The sequence below is a fragment of the Nannobrachium achirus genome (assembly GCF_963921795.1).
Source record: "Nannobrachium achirus genome assembly, chromosome: 15".
Lineage (NCBI taxonomy): Eukaryota > Metazoa > Chordata > Actinopteri > Myctophiformes > Myctophidae > Nannobrachium > Nannobrachium achirus.
This window is the reverse complement of record NC_137822.1, coordinates 61,537,791-61,558,589: the sequence shown is the minus strand read 5'-3', so window position 1 is coordinate 61,558,589 and position 20,799 is coordinate 61,537,791. Positions and strand designations below refer to the sequence as shown.

Below are 20,799 nucleotides of genomic sequence, written 5' to 3'. Positions count from 1 at the left end.
GATTAAACATTTTAATCTAATTAATTACAGGCTCTGTGATTAATTAATCGCAATTAATCGCATTTTAATCGCACACCGATATTTGACCTGAGAAGCATTTTTGTTCAAGTAAAACACATTTTGTTGTATGAGGGAATCAAGTGAGTTTTTTAAATCTAAATTTCTCATCCACTGGGCCAAGCAAAGCGCTCTGATCGGCTACTTCTCCCTTTGCGTTTGTTGTCTCTTCTTGGTTGGTGCATCGCTATGATCGGTATGCCCGAAACTGAAGGTTCTGTGGTGCAAAAACTAAGTGCGATTAAAATGAGTTAATTTTTTTAATCGCGTTAATTTTCTGTAATTAATTAATCGCAATTAATCAGTTAAAGTCCCAGCCCTAATTATTACATTAGGCCTATTACATTATTACAGACACTGAATGTTAAGTGCACAGAATAATATGTTATATTGATGAACAGGTTTATAGTTATTTAGTTTATAATGATATGATTTCGGCCAGATTGGAATTAGATTTTGATATTTCATTTTTATTTGGACGTTTCAATTATGTTATGATTATTTAAATAATAATTTGTTGTTTCACCAGATACTTTTGTACTCTTAATCAAGTAATTATTTGGAAGAGTACCTTTACATCTATGGAGTTATTATTAGTTTAAAGTAACAACATTAGTTTATTTATTTTATTTTACAGTTTGGCTAGTCTGCCCAGACCTGTAACCTTAATTCATACAATGGAATAAAAGTGTGAGAAAGAAATCTAGCATTGCTTCAGTACAAATAAAAAAAATAATAATCTAGAAGCATGGCTGTGATGACTTAAGATAATTTGGTGGAATTAAGCATAAGCGAAACACCAACAAACAAACAAACAAAGGAATAAAACATAATGGGCAAGTTACATTTAATTTCATTGCATGTACTGTAACTAATATTGAAATAACTCTTTTCAAATCTGGAACTGATGAGAAATGTTAAAATGTCTCTGGTGCAAAGTGTTGTGTGGCAAGAATGAACATTAGGATTCATATAATTAATATAATCCAGTTTGATTCATGATTATAAATTGTATTGAATCATTCAACTCCTGTTAATGTCCTCAAAATGATGCGTTTTCTCCACACTAAAGGCTGCACACAAGATTCCACCGCTACTGGTAGAGGAGAAAAGTGAGTGTTCATAATTTTCCTAATAAATCTACAATTAGCTATAACCATAAGAATAGTCCTACATTTATCTACTCAGATCTCAAGTCAGCAATTGCATAAACACCATCTATTTGTCCGCCTTCATAATAAAGTATTAATTAACACGAACGGGTACACCTTATTGTGTATCATTATTTTATGCTTTAACTATTGAACAATAGCAGATATACAAGCTCACAGCGCGGCACCGAGTGCCGCGCTGCGAGCTTGTAGATCTGCTATTTTTGAAAAATCGTGAACATTTGAATTTTGACCCGATTCTATAAGTGTCTTTTGAATCCTTCTAAGGTTTTTTGAAAAAAAATAAAAAAATGTTTCTATGTCAGCAATCTGACCAGCCATCGTCAAAGAAAAGGTCCTTTTCACTTAACTGGAGCTCCGTTATTCTGTTCTTGACAGACTACTATGTCAGTGGTTCTCAAACCTTTTAATGTGAAGGACCCCCAAAATGATATGTATTTGGCCACGGACCCCCATCTCAAAATATTTAGTTCCAGGGACCACCCAGAAGCAACATTAATATAATTAACACCATCTATTTGTCCGTCTACAGAAAGCCGCCACCATGAGTACGGACGAAGAGATGAAGCAATATGGCGGGGCTGCCATTTATCTCCGTAAGCCAGAGAAGGAGAGAATGGAGTCTCAAGCTACGCCCTTTGATGCCAAAACGGCAGTATATGTGGCCGACAAGAAAGAGCTGTACCTCAAGGGTAAAATCCTAAAGAAGGATGGTAACAAAGTCACCTGTGAACTGCTATTGGACAAGAGGGAGGTAGGTAGAGGTTTATCTAAAATCAAGGACCACTGTAAGGGCCCATGCATACTCCACTTTTAGAGCCCAGTTTAAATTTGTTCAGCTCAAACTACAATATCGTCACCTTATTAAACTAATGGCCTATAAGTAACTTTTTGAGGAAAATTATATTTTTGCCTACAGTAAGTCAGCACCTTGTGATACTGTGCTGCCGAGATGTTGTGACTCCCAGAACCAAATTAAACTTGACCCTAAAAGTGGAATACTGTGTATGCATCGGCAGTTTGACATTAATCACAATAAATTCTGAAGTTGTGCTTTTTTATTTTTTTAGGTAACTGTGCCTGAGGCTGATGTCACCCCCATGAACCCTCCCAAGTATGACAAGATTGAGGACATGGCCATGATGACACACCTCACTGAAGCCACTGTCCTGTATAACCTCAAAGAGCGTTATGCAGCATGGATGATCTATGTAAGGTTTTCTACATGCTGAGAACAGTACAGGGTTGCACCTGTCGATAGGGAGGAGAAAAAAATACACAGTACAAGTTATATCATCAAGTGAAACCCATAGAGAAAACTATGTAAACAACTTTAGTTAACAAAAGTGAACTTGTGTTAACTAATGTTCTCTCTCTTCTCCCCTTCCTTCAGACCTACTCTGGCTTGTTTTGTGCGACTGTGAACCCCTACAAGTGGCTCCCAGTGTACGACCAGCAGGTTGTGAATGCCTACAGAGGCAAGAAGCGTATTGAGGCGCCACCTCACATCTTCTCCGTCTCTGACAACGCCTATCAGTTCATGCTGATGGGTACGTACTGTCCTAGTGAGGATAATGTAAAACATACATAACTATAACGGTCTTGTGCCGTATTTGTGACTAAAGGTTTGATTCACATTTTACAGACAAAGAGTGCCAGTCTGTCCTGATCACGTAAGTTTCTGTCATCTACTAACTAGGCATTAAAAACAAGAACATTGTACACAAATTGACTAACTTCATTTCTCTGAATGTATGCATTCATAACCAGTGGAGAATCCGGTGCTGGAAAGACTGTGAACACCAAGCGTGTCATCCAGTACTTTGCAACAGCTAGTTCTGGTGGAGAAGGCGGTGCCACTAAAATCAAGGTATATACAGGTTTTAACTTTAACAAATAAATGTTTTTGAACATTTTGAAAATTTGAAAAAAAAACTGACCAAATGTTAAACTGGGCATGTCTGAAACATTCCATAGGGGTCACTGGAGGATCAGATTATTGCAGCCAACCCCTTGCTGGAGGCCTATGGTAATGCCAAGACTATTAGGAATGACAACTCCTCTCGCTTTGTAAGTTTAAAAATAATGTCATTTTATGAGAATGCCCGCAACAATTCCACAATGTAGAGAGATGAAACAAAGTGTGCTCTATCAAACAGGGTAAATTCATCAGAATCCATTTTGGCGGAACCGGTAAACTGGCCAGTGCTGATATTGAGACATGTAAGTATGAAGTTCACAGATGGTAAATGATATATCCCTTTATGTGAGGATTACATTTTGACTTATGTACAACCCATATAGATCTGCTGGAGAAGTCCAGAGTGACCTTCCAGCTTCCTGCTGAGAGAGGCTACCACATCTTCTTCCAGATGATGACCAACCACAAACCTGAGATCATTGGTAAGTGGAATTACTATTATAATGTATTATTATTATAGATTATTGTCTCCGCCAGGCCGAAAGGCATGGTCGAGAGACTGTTGCACCCTGTCTGTCTGTCTGTCTGTCAGTCTGTCTGTGCAGCTAATCTCTGACGCCGTTGGCCCGGTGCCAAACTGTGCACACATACACTTCCTGGATGCCAATTCAGAACCTCTGCCCCACATTTTTCACATGGGCCTGTTCTAGCGCCACCATGAGTCAGATTTTTACAAAACTTTTATCAACTCCTACAGATTTTGTCCAAAGATCACGCAAATCGGTAGACAGTATCTCTACAGTCATGTGATCAACGTGAATCTGTCCAATTTACCATATTCCATCCCGTTTGGCTAAGATTGGCTTCCAAAGTTTGCAGGATTGCTCTGTTATGAACAAAATGCCTCAAATCATGAACACAGCATGCAGTTTTCATGAAATTGGCACACACATCCCCACATCCCAAAAGGACGATTGTTTCCTATAACTCCACCGATCAGTTTAAAACTATCTATGCACACTCCCTAGCGCCAAGGAAAAAACATTTGCCCTGCATTTTTCACATTATAGCACCACCAGGAGGCCGACTTATGTAAAACATATTCTTTGATATTAGTCCTTCAGATTTTATCCAAAGATTATGCATATCACTACACACTGTGTAGTGATCACTATAGATATACTGTGTGGTACACAGTATATCTATAGTGATGTGATCAAGACAGATTTTTCTGATATTTCATATTCTATCCTGATTGGCTAACATTGGGTTTCAGGATTGGTCCGTTTTGAACAAAATGCCTCAAATCATGAACGCAGCCTGTGATTTGCGTGGAATGTTGCGCACACATTCCCACTAGGCCAAGGAACAAATACCACCCTTTTCACATTGCCTTATTATAGCGTCACCGGCAGGTCAACTTTTGCTAAACACATTTTTGGAACAAAATGCCTCAAATCATGCATGCAGCGTCTGAATGCCATGAAAGGCCCAAGAACACATGGCACCCTTTTCACATTGGCCTATTGTAGCGCCACCAGGAGGCCACAATAACCTACCTGACTTGGCGGAGAGCGCTGTTTCTAGTTGTAAAATGGAATTACTGATGCTGATGCAGTGAGACAACCCGACTCCGACCAGATGGCGGTGGAATTGAGTTCACAAGTTAAGTTCACAAAGTATTGTGAACTTGTGAACTCAATACCACTGAGTGAGATTAGCATTGATTGATTGATTGAAGACTTTATTAGAAGTTTGCATAGGAAAAGGTACAGTTTCACGACGGTACAGTTCACTGGTACAAGGTCTACTAAAAGGAGATCCATGAAAAGACTAAGCTTATTTCCACAGGAAACCATTAAAGTATCTCATATAGTATAGCAGTGAGAGCAGAGAGGGAAGCACGCACATCTCCAAAAGATGTTTCAGGTGCTGAACCAAAAATACACACCATAGGAAGAAGGGAAGTCCGCACACTGTTCTGTAGCTCCAGCTACAATTTTATTGAGGAGAAACAACGTTTTGACCCCGGTGCGTCTTCATCAGGAGACGACCCACCAGGGTCGAAATGTTGTATCTTCTCAATAAAATTGTCGCACAACAGTGTGCGGACTTCCCCTCTTCCTATAAGATTAGCAGTGAGAACATCAATGAATGAATAAAAAACACATGTTCACACCTTTTTTAATCCCTTTTCAGAGCAGTGTCTGATCACCGCCAACCCCTACGACTTCCCCCTGATCAGCATGGGTGTGATCGCTGTGCCCAGCATCGATGACAAACTGGAACTCGAAGCTACTGATGTCAGTGAACATTTAGTTTACCGTTGAGTTGTAGCCTACACAATTCTAATTGGATGTTTGTTGATCTAATGCTTAATTTCAATCTCTTGAATACATCTCTGCTCGTTGACATCAGGACGCTATTGACATCCTGGGCTTCAGCCTCGATGAGAAACAGAGCATCTACAAGTTCACCGGCGCTGTGATGCACCATGGTGTCTTGACCTTCAAACAGAAGCAGCGCGAGGAACAGGCAGAACCAGACGGCACTGAGGGTGAGAGGAATGAAAATAATGCTGTAATGCTTTGTCACAAAGATTGTATTTAGTTATATTCTAAATGAACTAAGCCAGTGGTTCTCAACTCTTTTACACTAGAAGATCTGTCTCTATACCACTATAAAAACTGATATAAATACAGTTGTGTAGACCTACCCCATCCTATTCAGCTATGCACAGTTAACACAGGAGGCCAATATATTCCTTGAATTCATGGAGATTGTTTAGTTTAGTTTGTTGCATTCCTAAGCTAATAATTTGATGACCGGGTCCATATTTAGCTACTATACTCTGTGAACTTCCCATGCAAATTGCACAAGCCGCTGAGTCTATTGAAGTTGCAACAGCACTGCTGCAGACACTCTGTTAGAAGGATGGTTATTGGGTTTACCTACTATTCTAGATTACTATCTCTTTGCAATTGACGTATTACCTTGTGTTTACCTTGCTTACTGTTTAAGCGTCTGATAAATACCTAAATTGCAAATTGTGTGAACATTTCAGTGGCAGACAAGATTTGCTACCTTTTGGGCCTGAACTCAGCAGATATGCTTAAGGCATACTGCTACCCCAGAGTCAAAGTGGGAAATGAGTACGTCACTAAGGGACAAACTGTGCCACAGGTGAGTAACTTGACATTTCTGTATGTATGATATCTGATTTCATACGCACCTTACATTCTCAACGCAGCACAAGAACTCTAATGTATTTTTGCAGGATTAATCAGTAGTAGTATCTCTATAGTCATTAAACTAGTTATTATTTACTTAAGACTAGATTTGATATGATATAGTACCTTGTGTTTTCCTTGCTTACTGTAAATTGGTCTGGATTAAGAGTGGCTACATCTTTAATTGTACATCTTTAATTCTACACTCTGAATTGTGTATTTCAATACCGCTACTAAATAACGTTCCTATTTCCTTAGGTCATGAACTCAGTTGGTGCCTTGGCCAAGTCCATCTATGAGAAGCTGTTCTTGTGGATGGTCATTAGGATCAACGAGCAGCTGAGCACACCAGCTCAGAGAAACTTCTACATTGGTGTGCTGGACATCGCTGGTTTTGAAATCTTTGATGTAAGAATTGACTTGTTTTAAGTGGGATACTCATTATTTTTTGTCACAAAGTTAGGGACTAACAGGCTAATGATATTTCAACTTACAGTTCAACACCCTGGAGCAACTGTGCATCAACTTCGTCAATGAGAAACTGCAACAGTTTTTCAACCACACAATGTTTGTTCTGGAGCAAGAGGAGTACATGAAGGAGGGAATTCCCTGGGATCTCGTTGACTTCGGCATGGACTTGGCTGTCTGCATTGAGCTCATTGAGAAGGTATACAATTATTATTATATTTGCATGTATTATCTTGGACTTGGCTATCTGCATTGAGCTCATTGAGAAGGTATCATTATTGCGACCATAGGTTGCAGTTTAGTATGTGAACGGTCACATCCTGTCCGTATGTATCTCTGTCTGTCTGTCACGCCTGACACTGTGGTGCTATGGGTTTGTCCCTCTGACAAATAACCCCATTGACTTGAATGGGAAAATACAAAAACGGAGAACCACACTTGCAATTTCCCAACATCGCATCTTTCTAGTTAGTGTTGTATACTAGTGTTATCAGCTGGAGTTTACGGAGTAACATATAGCTTCATTGAGAAGGTAAACAATTATTTTGTGCTTTAATGGACATGATTTTAATATTTTTTTGAGTTTGTTTTTTGTTGATTTGTCTCTTTTGTCTCCTCTACAAAAGCCCTTGGGCATCTTCTCCATCCTTGAGGAGCAGTGCATGTTCCCGAAGGCTACGGACAAAACCTTCGCCGAGAAGTTGATTGACCAGCATCTTGGGAAGAACAAGGCCTTTGAGAAACCCAAACCAGGGAAAGGCAAAGGTGAAGCCCACTTCTCCCTGGTCCACTACGCTGGAACCGTGGACTACAGCATCACAGGCTGGCTGGAGAAGAACAAGGATCCACTTAATGACTCTGTCGTGCAGCTGTTCCAAAAGTCTTCAGTTAAACTGCTGGCAACACTGTATCCCCCACCTGAGCCTGAAGGTAAGTTTATTCATAGAATAAAATGTGTTCAGTTAAAATGCTGGGTGTACTGTATCCCCCACCTGAGCCTGAAGGTATGTTTACTCATAGAATATAGTGTGTTCTGGGACTGGGACACACAGAGCACAATTCCAACCTTTCCCTCTTGGCTGTATAAGAGCACCTACCAAGGTTGGGCCTTTAGCGTGCTGGGAACTAGAGTTATGGCTGTTTAAACCCCAGGCCAATAGGAACACAGAGAGGGGGGGGGGGCAGTGGCAGAGCAATGGTGTGCGCAGGTCTCTGGTGTGGCTATTCTGACGGCAGACCCCTGACCAAGTTTGGTGGGCAACGGTGCTGCATGTTACGTTTGTATGCCCACCCACCCGACCAAACAACTTCTAGGCAATTTAAACAAATCATCCACCTGGGCCTGAAGTTACTATTATTGCGACCGTAGGTCGCAGTTACTTGCACACTATCCAAACCTCCACCGGCTGTCCCTCCGTCACTCCCTCCGTCACTCCCTCCGTCACTCCCTCTGTCACACGTCACACGTCACACTTTTGCCCTGCTCATATCTCTGCAACCGTTGCCCCGATCCATGCCAGATTTTGCACACACACTCCTTGCCTGCCAAACTACAACCTCCAAGGACCCCCGGAGTTTCGGGGACCCCCAGGTCCCTGGGGGACCCCCAGGTGTAAAAAATTACCAAATGTGCAAAAATGACCAAATGACCACCCCAACGGGGCTGCTCTCTCTGTGTCACACACACACACACACACACACACACACACACACACACACACACACACACACACACACACACACACACACACACACACACACACACACACTCTCTCTCTCTCTCTCAAACATAATGTGTGACCTGCCAAGTGGCAAGGAATGTTGCCACTGTCCTCTCTCTCTCACACACACACACACACACACACACACACACACACACACACACACACACACACACACACACACACACACACACACACACACACCCCTTCACACCAGGGAGTCCAGGAAGGATGAGCCTCCATGCTTAAATAAACAGACCTGGGTCCACTATCAAGATCTGCCTGTGGGTGTGTCTACTTTTAGCAGGAGAGCTTGCATCTTGCATGCTAGTATTGGCATTTCTCCCAAACTCAATGAAGACAACACACAAGATTTGAATTGCTGAAACCTCAGAACAATAGCCACATATTAGCAACCATAAATACAGATGCCCACCCTTTAGCTAACAGAAACTGCTTTTGGAAATGCTGGAATGTTAAAAAGGTCATCTCTTTCACTTTCAATTGTATACATTAGCTATTGTTCATAACTACACAGTCATGTCATCAAAATGCATCTGTCCCATCTAGCGCCACCATCTGGCTGATTTTTAAAAAACACATTTTTGGACACTGCTCCTACAGAATTTGCCCTAAAATCACACAAACCACTACACAGTATCTCTACAGTCACCCTGCTCCTACAGATTTTGCCCTAAAATCATGCACACCAGTACACAGTATCTCTACAGTCATGTAATCACAACGCATCTGTCCCATCTAGCGCCACCATCAGGACGATTTTGCACAAACTACTTTTTGGCCTATTTATGGAGATAAGCGACCAACGGTCGCTTATCTCCCGATTAGGGAGTCTTACTGGTATTAATATACTATAAACACTCTGACAAGGAGAGAGGCATTTTTATTGTGTTTAACTAATGATAACTCATGATTGTAACATGTAAACAGATCCTATGAAGAAAGGAGGCAAGAAGAAGGGTGGCTCTATGCAGACTGTGTCAAGTGCTTTCAGGGTAAGAATATGTATTCATTATTATCAACTTAAAATTCCTGTACGAATATTTATTATAATTTTTTTCCAACATTACATTATTGTAAGAATTAAGCATTATTATTATCAACATTATATCCATCCATGTATGAAATATGCAGGTATTTTCATGTTGAAATTAAACTATTTCTGTATCACATGTTGTAAGCTTGTAACTCTGCTTTAAAATGGGGCTTAAAGTGGTTAATTTATGTTTTAGGGGGGAAATAATCTGGAGAGTAACTAGTATCTAATGAGTTCAAATAAGTAGTAGTAGATTAGGGAAAAAGTACAATGTCGTATGAGTTTCTACTAATAATAAGCTTAATAGTCTCATTATGTCTCAACAGGCAAACTTGGCGTTGCTGATGACCAACTTGCATCGCACTCATCCTCACTTTGTGCGTTGCCTGATTCCCAACGAGTCCAAGACTCCAGGTAAACAGAAAATAAACATTTAAACAGTGATAGTCATTTAACGCAACTTTGGCCAGTGTGTACAGTAACTATTTTGTACTGATTGCGACCGTAGGTCGCAGTTACTTCTATACTATCCAAACCTCCACCGTCTGTCAGTCCGTCAATCCGTCAGTCCGTCTGTCCGTCACGTCACTCGTCACACGTCACACGTCACACGTCACACTTTCCCCCTACTCATATCTCCGCCACCGTTGGCCCGATCCATGCCAAAATGTCCACACAAACTCCTTGCCTGCCAAACTACAACCTCCAAGGACCCCCGGAGCTTCAGGGACCCCCAGGTCCCTGGGGGACCCCCAGGTGTAAAAAATGACCAAATGTGCAAAAAAGACCAAATGACCACCCCAACGGGGCTCCACACGGGGAATTCCCGGGGACCACCGACACCTGGTGCTCCAGAACGGATGCAAAAGTGGTGGCGCCCCCAGTGGAGGACCCCCTCCACTGCAGCGCACATAAAATGCCGTAACTCGGGCTAGGAGCGACCGGGAGAGCCGGGGCCGGTACCTATTCGTCCACTTCGGCGGCGCGGAGACCCCACCCTTCTCACATGGCCCTCTTCTAGCGCCACCTTCAGGCCGATTTTTTTAAAACACATTTTTGGACACTGCTCCTACAATTTTTGCCCTAAAATCACGCAAATCGGTAAACAGTACGTCTACACTCATCTCATCAACATGGATCTGTCCCATTTAGCACCACCTTCAGGCAGATTTTTTAAAACACATTTTTAGACAATGCTCCTACAATTTTTGCCCTAAAATCACGCAAATCGCACAGTATCTCTACAGTCATGTAATCAAAACGCATCTGTCCCATCTAGCGCCACCATCAGGACGATTTTGGAAAGACTTTTTTTTGCCTATTTGTGGAGATAAGCGACTAGGGAGTCTTACTGGTAATAATGAAGCAACATGTTTACAGGGCTGATGGAGAACTTCCTGGTCATCCACCAGTTGAGGTGTAACGGTGTGCTGGAGGGCATCAGGATCTGCAGAAAGGGCTTCCCCAGCAGAATCCCTTATGCTGACTTCAAGCAGAGGTATTTATTATTCCTTACTTTTTTTAGTTCCATTCATATTCATGCAAAATGACCCACTTTTACAAAACGGGTACAGAGTACTGAACGTCAGCGGAAAATGACCATGAACTTTTACAAATCAGGTACAAAGTACTGAATGCCAGCGCATGCCCCGATGGCGCGTTTATGGACAACAAGAAAGCCTCTGAGAAGCTGCTTGGCTCCATTGACGTACCTCAAGATGAGTACAAGTTTGGACATACCAAGGTAAACACACTCCCAATCTGGTTTAACATTATCCAGAGAGGACTAAAAGTAGATTTTACGGTTGTTTAGTTACAGTGTTTGTGACATTGCATTCAGGTGTTCTTCAGGATGTTTAGTTACAGTGTTTGTGACATTGCATTCAGGTACTCTTCAGGATGTTTAGTTACAGTGTTTGTGACATTGCATTCAGGTACTCTTCAGGATGTTTAGTTACAGTGTTTGTGACATTGCATTCAGGTGTTCTTCAAAGCTGGTCTGCTGGGTGTCCTGGAGGAGATGCGAGATGAGAAGCTGTTTGTTCTGGTCACCATGACTCAGGCTCTTGCAAGAGGTTACGTCATGAGGAAGGAGTTTGTCAAGATGATGGCTAGGAGGTACTTTGAAAACATCAATTCAATATTGAGTACAATTTGTAAGTAAACATTGCCATTGCTCAATAAAACAAATGTAAAGCGTCAATAAAATAGCAAACATTGCCAAGCAAGCTTTTGGTGATGGTGGCAAGGTAAAAAAAACTCCCCTTAACAATTTGTACGCCAAACTCGTTCAGTAACGAGATACGGCCACTTGAGGTCGCTGTGCCAAAAGGAGTTGTCTCGTTCAGGAACAACACAAAGGGTTAACTTGGTTACATGGAGCTGCATGCATCCTGTGTTGTCAGTGAAAGACCCTGGTCCATACGTCATAACGTAGCTGGCAGAGAGACAAAATGGCGCGTCTAGGCTGTATTGATTTCTATTCTCTACTGAAACATAAAAAGGGCTTTATCTATGAATAAGGTGCAAAGAACGCCAGGGAAGCAGAAATCTGATTGTTTTCACAGTGACACTTTACCGCGATGGTTGGCCCCGGTTTGGAGTTTAGTTTCGCGAGTGTTTGTAAACAAATGGATTATCCTCCTCAATAGTCAGTGGACACTCACGTGCACACGCACAAAGCTTCCGAGGCTCTTCAAAATTAAAGCGTAAGTGAACGACGGCAGCAGCAACAGCTAGAAATGTTAGAAACCTTGGCTTCCCATGTGTTAAATGGAGAAGAATACCAACAGCAATAACAACAACGACAACAGTAACAACTATAATGACGCGATAATAGCAGTAATAATTAGAAGTGTGGTTACACTGGTGCGTGGGATACGAGGAATCCGCTGGGAAAAGAATGTGGGTTTAGAGTTTTTGGGCGGTGCTCCTGGAAGGATCTAAGCTCATGCGTGGCCTACATGTTGGCACAAAGCGCTCAAAGTTTGTTGTACGCCCAGGGTCACATTGGCCTAGCTTCGCGGGACACTTAATGACACTAACTGTTTTCCACAGAGAGGCCATTTACACCATCCAGTTCAACCTGCGCTCATTCTGCAATGTGAAACACTGGCCATGGATGCAGGTCTACTACAAGATCAAGCCTCTCCTGCAGAGCGCTGAGACGGAGAAAGAACTGCAGAACATGAAGGAGAACTATGAGAAGATGAAGATTGACCTGGCCGCTGCCCTGGCCTCCAAGAAGTCCCTGGAGGAGAAGCTGGTCGCTGTAACGCAAGAGAAAAATAACCTTGCAAACGTAGCGGCATCAGTAAGTAGTTACACTTGAACAGGAAATGTTGTTAAGAGTCATATTGTATAATCAAACTACAGGTATCTTAAAATATTTTAAGTGTGCAGTAGAATGTGCAGTAGACCATGGCAGAGAATGCCTGGATGGTCGAACGGCGGTTTGACCATGTTACTCACCCACACACTAGTATATCCTTCTGGAGGAGGTCGATGGCCCCCTTCTTCTTCCTTGTCCTCACCTCCGCCACTGCCTCCGTACTGTCCCAGCTCTAACAATGATAGAGCCTGCCTTTTTCACCAACTTGTTCAGTCTGTTAATGTCGCTTGTGTTATTGTACCTCCCCAAGGAAGCAGCTGCAAAACAAATCTCATATATCTCTACCCAGAACAAACGCTGACATGTTCCCTCCCCATCCTTTCCATTGACAACCAGGGTGATGAGGCACTGAATGATGCTGAGGAGAGATGTGAGGGTCTTATTAAAAGTAAGATCCAGTTGGAGGCCAAGCTCAAAGAGACCACCGAGAGACTGGAGGACGAGGAGGAAATCAATGCTGAGCTGACTGCCAAGAAGAGGAAGCTGGAGGATGAATGCTCTGAGCTCAAGAAGGACATCGATGACCTGGAGCTCACCTTGGCCAAAGTGGAGAAGGAGAAACACGCCACTGAAAACAAGGTTCCACATTATACACTCTAGCTGTAAAGTTATGGAGCAACAATGATCCATTCACGATTATACACTCAAGCCGTCTTATCAAGTTATAGAACTATAATGATCCATTCCTTCATTCCTTCAATTAGGTGAAGAACCTGACCGAGGAGATGGCCTCTCAGGATGAAGGTCTTGCTAAGCTGACCAAGGAGAAGAAGGCCCTCCAAGAGTCCCACCAGCAGACCCTGGATGACCTGCAGGCAGAGGAAGACAAAGTCAACACTCTGACCAAGGCCAAGACCAAGCTGGAGCAGCAAGTTGACGATGTGAGTTTTACCAAAGTCAAGCACGTGTTTTAAATACATTATGTTTATTGTTACACTGAATGATGATGTGCAAATCGTCCATCGTTGTGCAGCTGGAGGGTTCTCTGGAGCAAGAGAAGAAGCTCCGCATGGACCTGGAGAGAGCCAAGAGAAAGCTGGAGGGTGATCTGAAACTGGCCCAGGAATCCATAATGGACCTGGAGAATGAGAAGCAGCAGTCTGACGAGAAGATAAAGAAGTAATGTGGACCATGATATGAATAATTATTAATAATAACCAGCAAGACGCCCTAATGGAGAGAAGGGGAGGTCACACACATGGACACGTGCACATGGGCGCGTGCACATGGGCGCTTTAGCATGTATACCCTTCTGCTGAGCTGGTAGAGTCATCACTGTGATGTCAGAACAGGTCAGCTATATCCATATATGGAGTCCCTGAGGTCAGATTTAGAGGTATTGACCAGCTGATCCAGTCATCTCCATGTATGGATATCCAGGGTTCTGATGAGGTCAGTGTGGTGATTCATATATGAAGATCCAGGTGATGATAGTCAGCAGTCTTGACAGTTAACAATGTGATGTCAGAACATCTTTGAGGAGTTACGGACAGACAGACGGACGGACGGACGGACGGACGGATGGACGGACGGACTGACTGACGGACAGCATGTGCTGGTTTTCATAGTAAACTGCGAATTATAGTTGCAATAATATCTACTATATGAATTGCCATGGAGAAAAACTACCACTAAACTATGACATACTGTATTCCATAGGAAGGACTTTGAAATTGCCCAGCTTCTGAGTAAGATTGAGGATGAGCAGTCTCTGGGCGCCCAGCTGCAGAAGAAGATCAAAGAACTCCAGGTATTTTCCCACTGTAATTAATTAATAACAATAAGTAAGGGTGAATTTTTATTTTCAGATGTTAATCTAACATCATTCATTTGAAAGGCTCGCATTGAAGAGCTGGAGGAGGAGATCGAGGCTGAGCGCGCCGCTCGTGCCAAGGTGGAGAAGCAGAGAGCCGACCTCTCCAGGGAACTGGAGGAGATCAGCGAGAGGCTGGAGGAGGCCGGTGGAGCCACCGCCGCTCAGATCGAGATGAACAAGAAGCGTGAGGCCGAGTTCCAGAAGCTGCGTCGTGACCTTGAGGAGTCCACCCTGCAGCACGAGGCCACCGCCTCCGCTCTCCGTAAGAAGCAGGCCGACAGCGTGGCTGAACTGGGCGAGCAGATCGACAATCTCCAGAGAGTCAAGCAGAAACTTGAGAAGGAGAAAAGCGAGTACAAGATGGAGATCGATGACCTGTCCAGCAACATGGAGGCTGTCGCTAAGGCAAAGGTAGAAGAGAATGCTTGTGTGTAATTCTTGTCTAAATACTTGTTCAACGAACAGATCGGGGGGAGGGGGGGTTACTTCAATGATTGAATATGTCCAATGTTATTCAACAGGGAAATCTTGAAAAGATGTGCCGCACTCTTGAGGACCAACTCAGTGAAATAAAGACGAAGAGTGATGAGAACGTTCGCCAGTTAAATGACGTCGGTGCTCAGAAAGCGAGACTGTTGACTGAAAATGGTAAATGTTCACAGTAAAGTCTACTAGCCAACATAGGTCTTCAATGGTACTTGAGAAAATTCCATAATTAGAGATAAAATGCTTTGATCGGCAGTTATCCCAGGAATTAAGGAAATGTGTATGTGTCAACAGAGATTATGTAAATGTTTGGAACTAATATTCAAATTTCTAACTAGGTGAGTTTGGTCGTCAACTTGAGGAGAAAGAAGCTCTGGTCTCTCAGCTCACCAGAGGCAAGCAGGCCTTCGTCCAACAGATTGAGGAGTTGAAGAGACACGTTGAAGAGGAGGTCAAGGTAAGGAACAGGCGTTTCTTCACTTTTTCTTACAAATAGGCCTCATAACATCTTTCTGTAATTGTATCCAGCTGACGTTATTTTGTCATTTTTCTTTGACAGGCAAAGAATGCCCTTGCCCACGCTGTGCAATCAGCTCGCCATGACTGTGACCTCCTGAGGGAGCAGTTTGAGGAGGAACAGGAAGCTAAGGCAGAACTCCAGAGAGGAATGTCCAAGGCCAACGGTGAAGTGTCTCAGTGGAGGGCCAAGTATGAGACTGATGCTGTCCAACGCACTGAGGAGCTGGAGGAAGCTAAGTAAGACATCAGTGTTTTTTACATCAGGTACCGCTCACTATAAAAAATATTGCTCATGATAACTTGATTCCATTCAACAGGAAGAAGCTCGCCCAGCGTCTTCAGGAGGCTGAGGAGCAAATCGAGGCTGTGAATTCCAAGTGTGCCTCTCTGGAGAAGACCAAGCAGAGACTCCAGGGTGAAGTGGAAGACCTCATGATTGATGTGGAGAGGGCCAACGGTTTGGCCGCCAACCTTGACAAGAAACAGAGGAACTTCGATAAGGTGCGTCGACATACATTATTTAAAAACAAAATAATTCTGTCCTCCTTAAAGTGGGGTAAATTACGCATTCTATTACAAATGCTGTGCAGAGCCTTAAAGTGGGGTAAACTAGGTATGCCACGATTCACTCGACTCACAATGTGACTCACGATTCAAGATTCACGATTCACAATTTTTTAAACGCAAAATTCTTTTCCACAGAAATTACATAAATCTTTTTTTTCCTCTTAAATCCCCCCCAGCTATTAATCTCATATATGTACTAAATTTTCATAAGATATTCTTTCCAAAAGCCATTGGATATGATTAAGGATTACTGTGATTATTATTATTGGGGGGCCCATTATTAAATCGATTTAAACCGATTATCTTTCATAAATCGTACAGACATGCTTATAAATGACACATTTCATAACAAATGCTGCGCAGGTCCTGGCAGAATGGAAGCAGAAGTTTGAAGAGGGCCAGGCCGAACTGGAGGGAGCTCAGAAAGAGGCTCGTTCTCTCAGCACTGAGGTGTTCAAGATGAAGAACTCCTACGAGGAGTCTCTGGACCAACTGGAGACCATGAAGCGTGAGAACAAGAACCTGCAACGTAAGTATTCTCTACAGCACATCATCTTTTAATAACGTTAAAAAAGAGAGAAAAAAAGAAAAGAAAAGAAAACATTAATGTTCAAGATCAATCGTGGATCAGGCTGCAACTTTATTCAAATGCAAATACAAAACAGTTGTTTTTGGAAAGATCCTCATTCATTATTTTCAATCAACTGCAGAGGAGATCTCAGACCTGACTGAACAGATCGGTGAGACTGGAAAGAGCATCCACGAGCTGGAGAAATCCAAGAAACAGGTGGAGACAGAGAAGTCAGAGATCCAGACAGCCCTGGAGGAAGCTGAGGTAAAACTAGATGTCTATATCTTAGCTTGCTTCCAATAAATTTGATATTCAAACAGTGTAGCAGTTTACGTATGATTGATGTTACATTAAAAGGTCCTAAAACCATTTGCTCCTGTATCACATTTAGGGTACTCTGGAGCACGAGGAGTCCAAGATTCTTCGTGTGCAGCTGGAGCTCAACCAGATCAAGGGTGAGGTTGACAGGAAGCTGGCGGAGAAGGACGAGGAGATGGAGCAGATCAAGAGGAACAGCCAGAGGGTGATTGACTCCATGCAGAGCACTCTGGACTCTGAGGTCAGGAGCAGGAACGATGCCCTGAGGATCAAGAAGAAGATGGAGGGAGACCTGAACGAGATGGAGGTTCAGCTGAGCCACGCCAACCGCCAGGCTGCTGAGGCCCAGAAGCAGCTGAGGAACGTCCAGGGACAGCTCAAGGTACAAAATACATAGTAGTTAGACAGTAGACAATATACTCATATTCAAACAATGGAACTGCTCTGAATTACAGTCATGTTCTGATGTTTCTCTTCAACGCGAAAACCTCGAATGTGATTTATTTTAGGATGCCCAACTGCACCTTGATGATGCTGTCAGAGGACAGGAGGACGTGAAGGAACAGGCTGCCATGGTGGAGCGTAGGAACGGCCTCATGGTATCTGAGATCGATGAGCTGAGAGTGGCTCTGGAACAGACAGAGAGAGGCCGCAAAGCAGCCGAGCAGGAACTGGTGGATGCCAGTGAGCGCGCTGGCCTGTTGCACTCCCAGGTCCATGGAAAAACTCTCAACATATTTAACTCCATTATCCTGAACATTGTTCTGTCTACCTCTAACTCTCACATGCCTGAGATAATCATGTCATTAGTCATGTCGAATGGCATTATTTATTTTCACAGTATCATGCATACTTGCATTCCTAAACTGAATCTTTGTTTTAGAACACAAGCCTTGTGAACACCAAGAAGAAACTTGAAGCTGACCTGATCCAGGTCCAAGGCGAAGTGGACGACAGCGTTTCAGAAGCAAGGAATGCTGAGGAGAAGGCCAAGAAGGCCATCACTGATGTAAGTTAGGATGATCTCCACGGCGTGTGTGATGCAGCGGCATAATTTTTGTTCTTTGCGGGACAACAAAGTATATTTGATCTTACACAAAAACTACTTTCCAGGCTGCTATGATGGCCGAGGAGCTGAAGAAGGAACAGGACACCAGCTCTCACCTGGAGAGGATGAAGAAGAACCTGGAGGTCTCTGTCAAGGACCTGCAGCACCGTCTGGACGAGGCTGAGAATCTGGCCATGAAGGGAGGCAAGAAGCAGCTCCAGAAACTGGAGGGCAGGGTAAGGTGTATGGTTTACTTCAACACAGCATATAGTCAATTAAATAAGATGAAATTGTTTGATAATAATGTGTTATTCAATTGTGAAGGTGCGTGAACTGGAGGCAGAGGTAGAATTAGCACAGAGAGCCGGAGGAGATGCTATCAAAGGTGTCCGCAAATATGAGAGGAGGGTGAAGGAGCTGACATTCCAGGTACTGTATATCATGTTCACTCAAATGACCATCACACCTCTTACAAAATGAATAGATTGCATGAACAACTGATGTTATGAATTCACTCTGACTGACAGACTGAAGAGGACAAGAAGAACATGGCCAAGCTTCAGGATCTGGTGGACAAGCTGCAGATGAAAGTGAAGGGCTACAAGAGGCAGGCGGAGGAAGCGGTAAGACAAATATACATATTTAGTTGTGGTCGCCAAGGGCATAGCGGTGTAGTCATAGTTTAACCAATGGAATAACTAAGTAGTATTAGGAATTATGTAAGTCAATATCACCAACAGTAGTGCATTTTTCAGTGTCCATCGCACTGCTTTCCACGAGCGGAACATGGAATCTCTAGCTTGCCATGCTTCTGCAGTATGACATGCACACCAAGGAATCATGTGAACAGCATATTTCCAATATTGACTGCAGAAACCAATACATTCTGTTTCCTATAAGCTGCAATTTTGGGAGCGTGCCGCTATTTCTACAAGTCATCTTTTCGACAACCGAACCTAATCCTAACCCTAACCCCCGTGGGGCGAGTAGCGATACCTGCCGACGCTCCGTTGTCAAAATGATGTGTGTTCGAAAAAAGCGAGATTTCCCCTGCAATGTTTGGCTCAGGCTGCCGAACAATAACAAGAAACACAGCCATGGTAGTGCAGTTCCAACGAGAACTTCCACGTGGTCCCAAGGCACTCATGAACACGCTGCATGGGCTGCCGCTTTAGTCACAACCACACTTTACAATTGTCTTGTTTGGACCATAATTGGTCTTTTCAAATGTTGAGGCTTTGAAGCATCTCTATCAATTCAATTGAATGGAGCTTTAGGCATGAGCTATGTCACATTGTTGTTATTTATACTTATACAGGGTATAAAGCTTTTTGAAACAAATGGTAACAATCTTTTGCAGTTGCTTTGGGACAAATGGCAGCACCTTTTTCAAAATGATTTCAAATAGTAAAACATCAGATTTAAAATGTGTTTAAAGGTAGCAGCTCTGTTTATTCAGTATGTGCAGTAGGTCTATACAAGAGTAAGTGCCATTCTCACCGGGCACGATAACTATAAAGATAACTATAAAGATAACTATAAAGATAACTATAAAGATAACTATATCGTTCACCATATATTTTTTGAACACTGCCATCCACTTGAGTTGACAAATCTTGCTGCTCTCTATCACATTGTAGGAGGAGGCAGCCAACACTCACCTGTCCAAGTGCAGAAAGGTTCAGCATGAACTAGAGGAGGCTGAGGAGCGTGCCGACATCGCTGAATCCCAGGTCAACAAGATGAGAGCTAAGACTCGTGACTCCAAGGTAAATACCTGTTCAATATGAAAGGTTAATTAAGATGATTATCTTAATTATTAATTATAACATTTAACTGAAGACTCACTAGCTAATTGTATATTCCTATCTTTACAGGGAAAAGAAGCTGCTGAATAGGTTCTGCAATTCAAGTCACCGTAAAGAGTCATGAAATATGACCCGTTGTATTCAAAAAGTCATAAAATATGACCCATTGTATTCAATAAAGGTGGCAACAAAAGAATGATGTTTCTCATATTCATTACTTCGTCAATCACTTGTTATTGTCATTTATCTTGGTTCCAACTCACATGTCCACTACTATTTTGTAAAGCCATTGCAAAGATAAATAAATATGTACTTAAAAGTGCTGTCTTACATTACATTGAATCTTCACGCTGAAATTCGTCTCAGATCCTATATTTAGGTGACACATGACATGACCCTTGACACGATCTACAATGTCTCAATAGAAGAGCAGGGAGACAAATAACAAAGTTATGTTGCATTAACATACTCTACCATACAGATTGGATAAAATGACATTATTCATTTAAGAAAGGCACAAATAGCCAGGCTTTAATCATAGATGTTTTCAATGCAAATCACATGATTGTTGTCCAGTGCCAAGACGTCGTCAGCATGCTACCATTCAAATTTGGCTTGGTGGTTGCAACACATTATTCTGTAGTGAGAC

General features: G+C 42.7%; 1 protein-coding gene across 1 annotated transcript; it reads left to right on the top strand.

Annotated features, from left to right (window-relative positions):
- Positions 1-1,773: 1,773 nt before the first annotated feature.
- LOC308300004 (myosin heavy chain, fast skeletal muscle-like) lies at positions 1,774-20,240 on the top strand (the record flags this gene model as incomplete). The annotated part of the gene is made up of 39 exons (XM_080743773.1): positions 1,774-1,983; positions 2,300-2,440; positions 2,623-2,779; positions 2,875-2,902; positions 3,000-3,099; positions 3,207-3,299; positions 3,389-3,452; positions 3,534-3,632; positions 5,350-5,453; positions 5,569-5,707; positions 6,215-6,333; positions 6,639-6,788; positions 6,877-7,047; positions 7,475-7,778; positions 9,521-9,585; positions 9,953-10,040; positions 11,007-11,124; positions 11,247-11,370; positions 11,608-11,744; positions 12,684-12,939; positions 13,354-13,596; positions 13,722-13,898; positions 13,991-14,136; positions 14,677-14,767; positions 14,855-15,244; positions 15,355-15,481; positions 15,658-15,776; positions 15,879-16,075; positions 16,156-16,339; positions 16,769-16,934; positions 17,116-17,240; positions 17,368-17,676; positions 17,804-18,007; positions 18,178-18,303; positions 18,408-18,578; positions 18,667-18,771; positions 18,870-18,965; positions 19,983-20,111; positions 20,220-20,240. The coding sequence occupies 39 exons, from the start codon at positions 1,774-1,776 to the stop codon at positions 20,238-20,240; spliced, it is 5,793 nt and encodes a 1,930-aa protein (XP_080599899.1).
- Between the last annotated feature and the right edge of the window lie 559 nt (positions 20,241-20,799).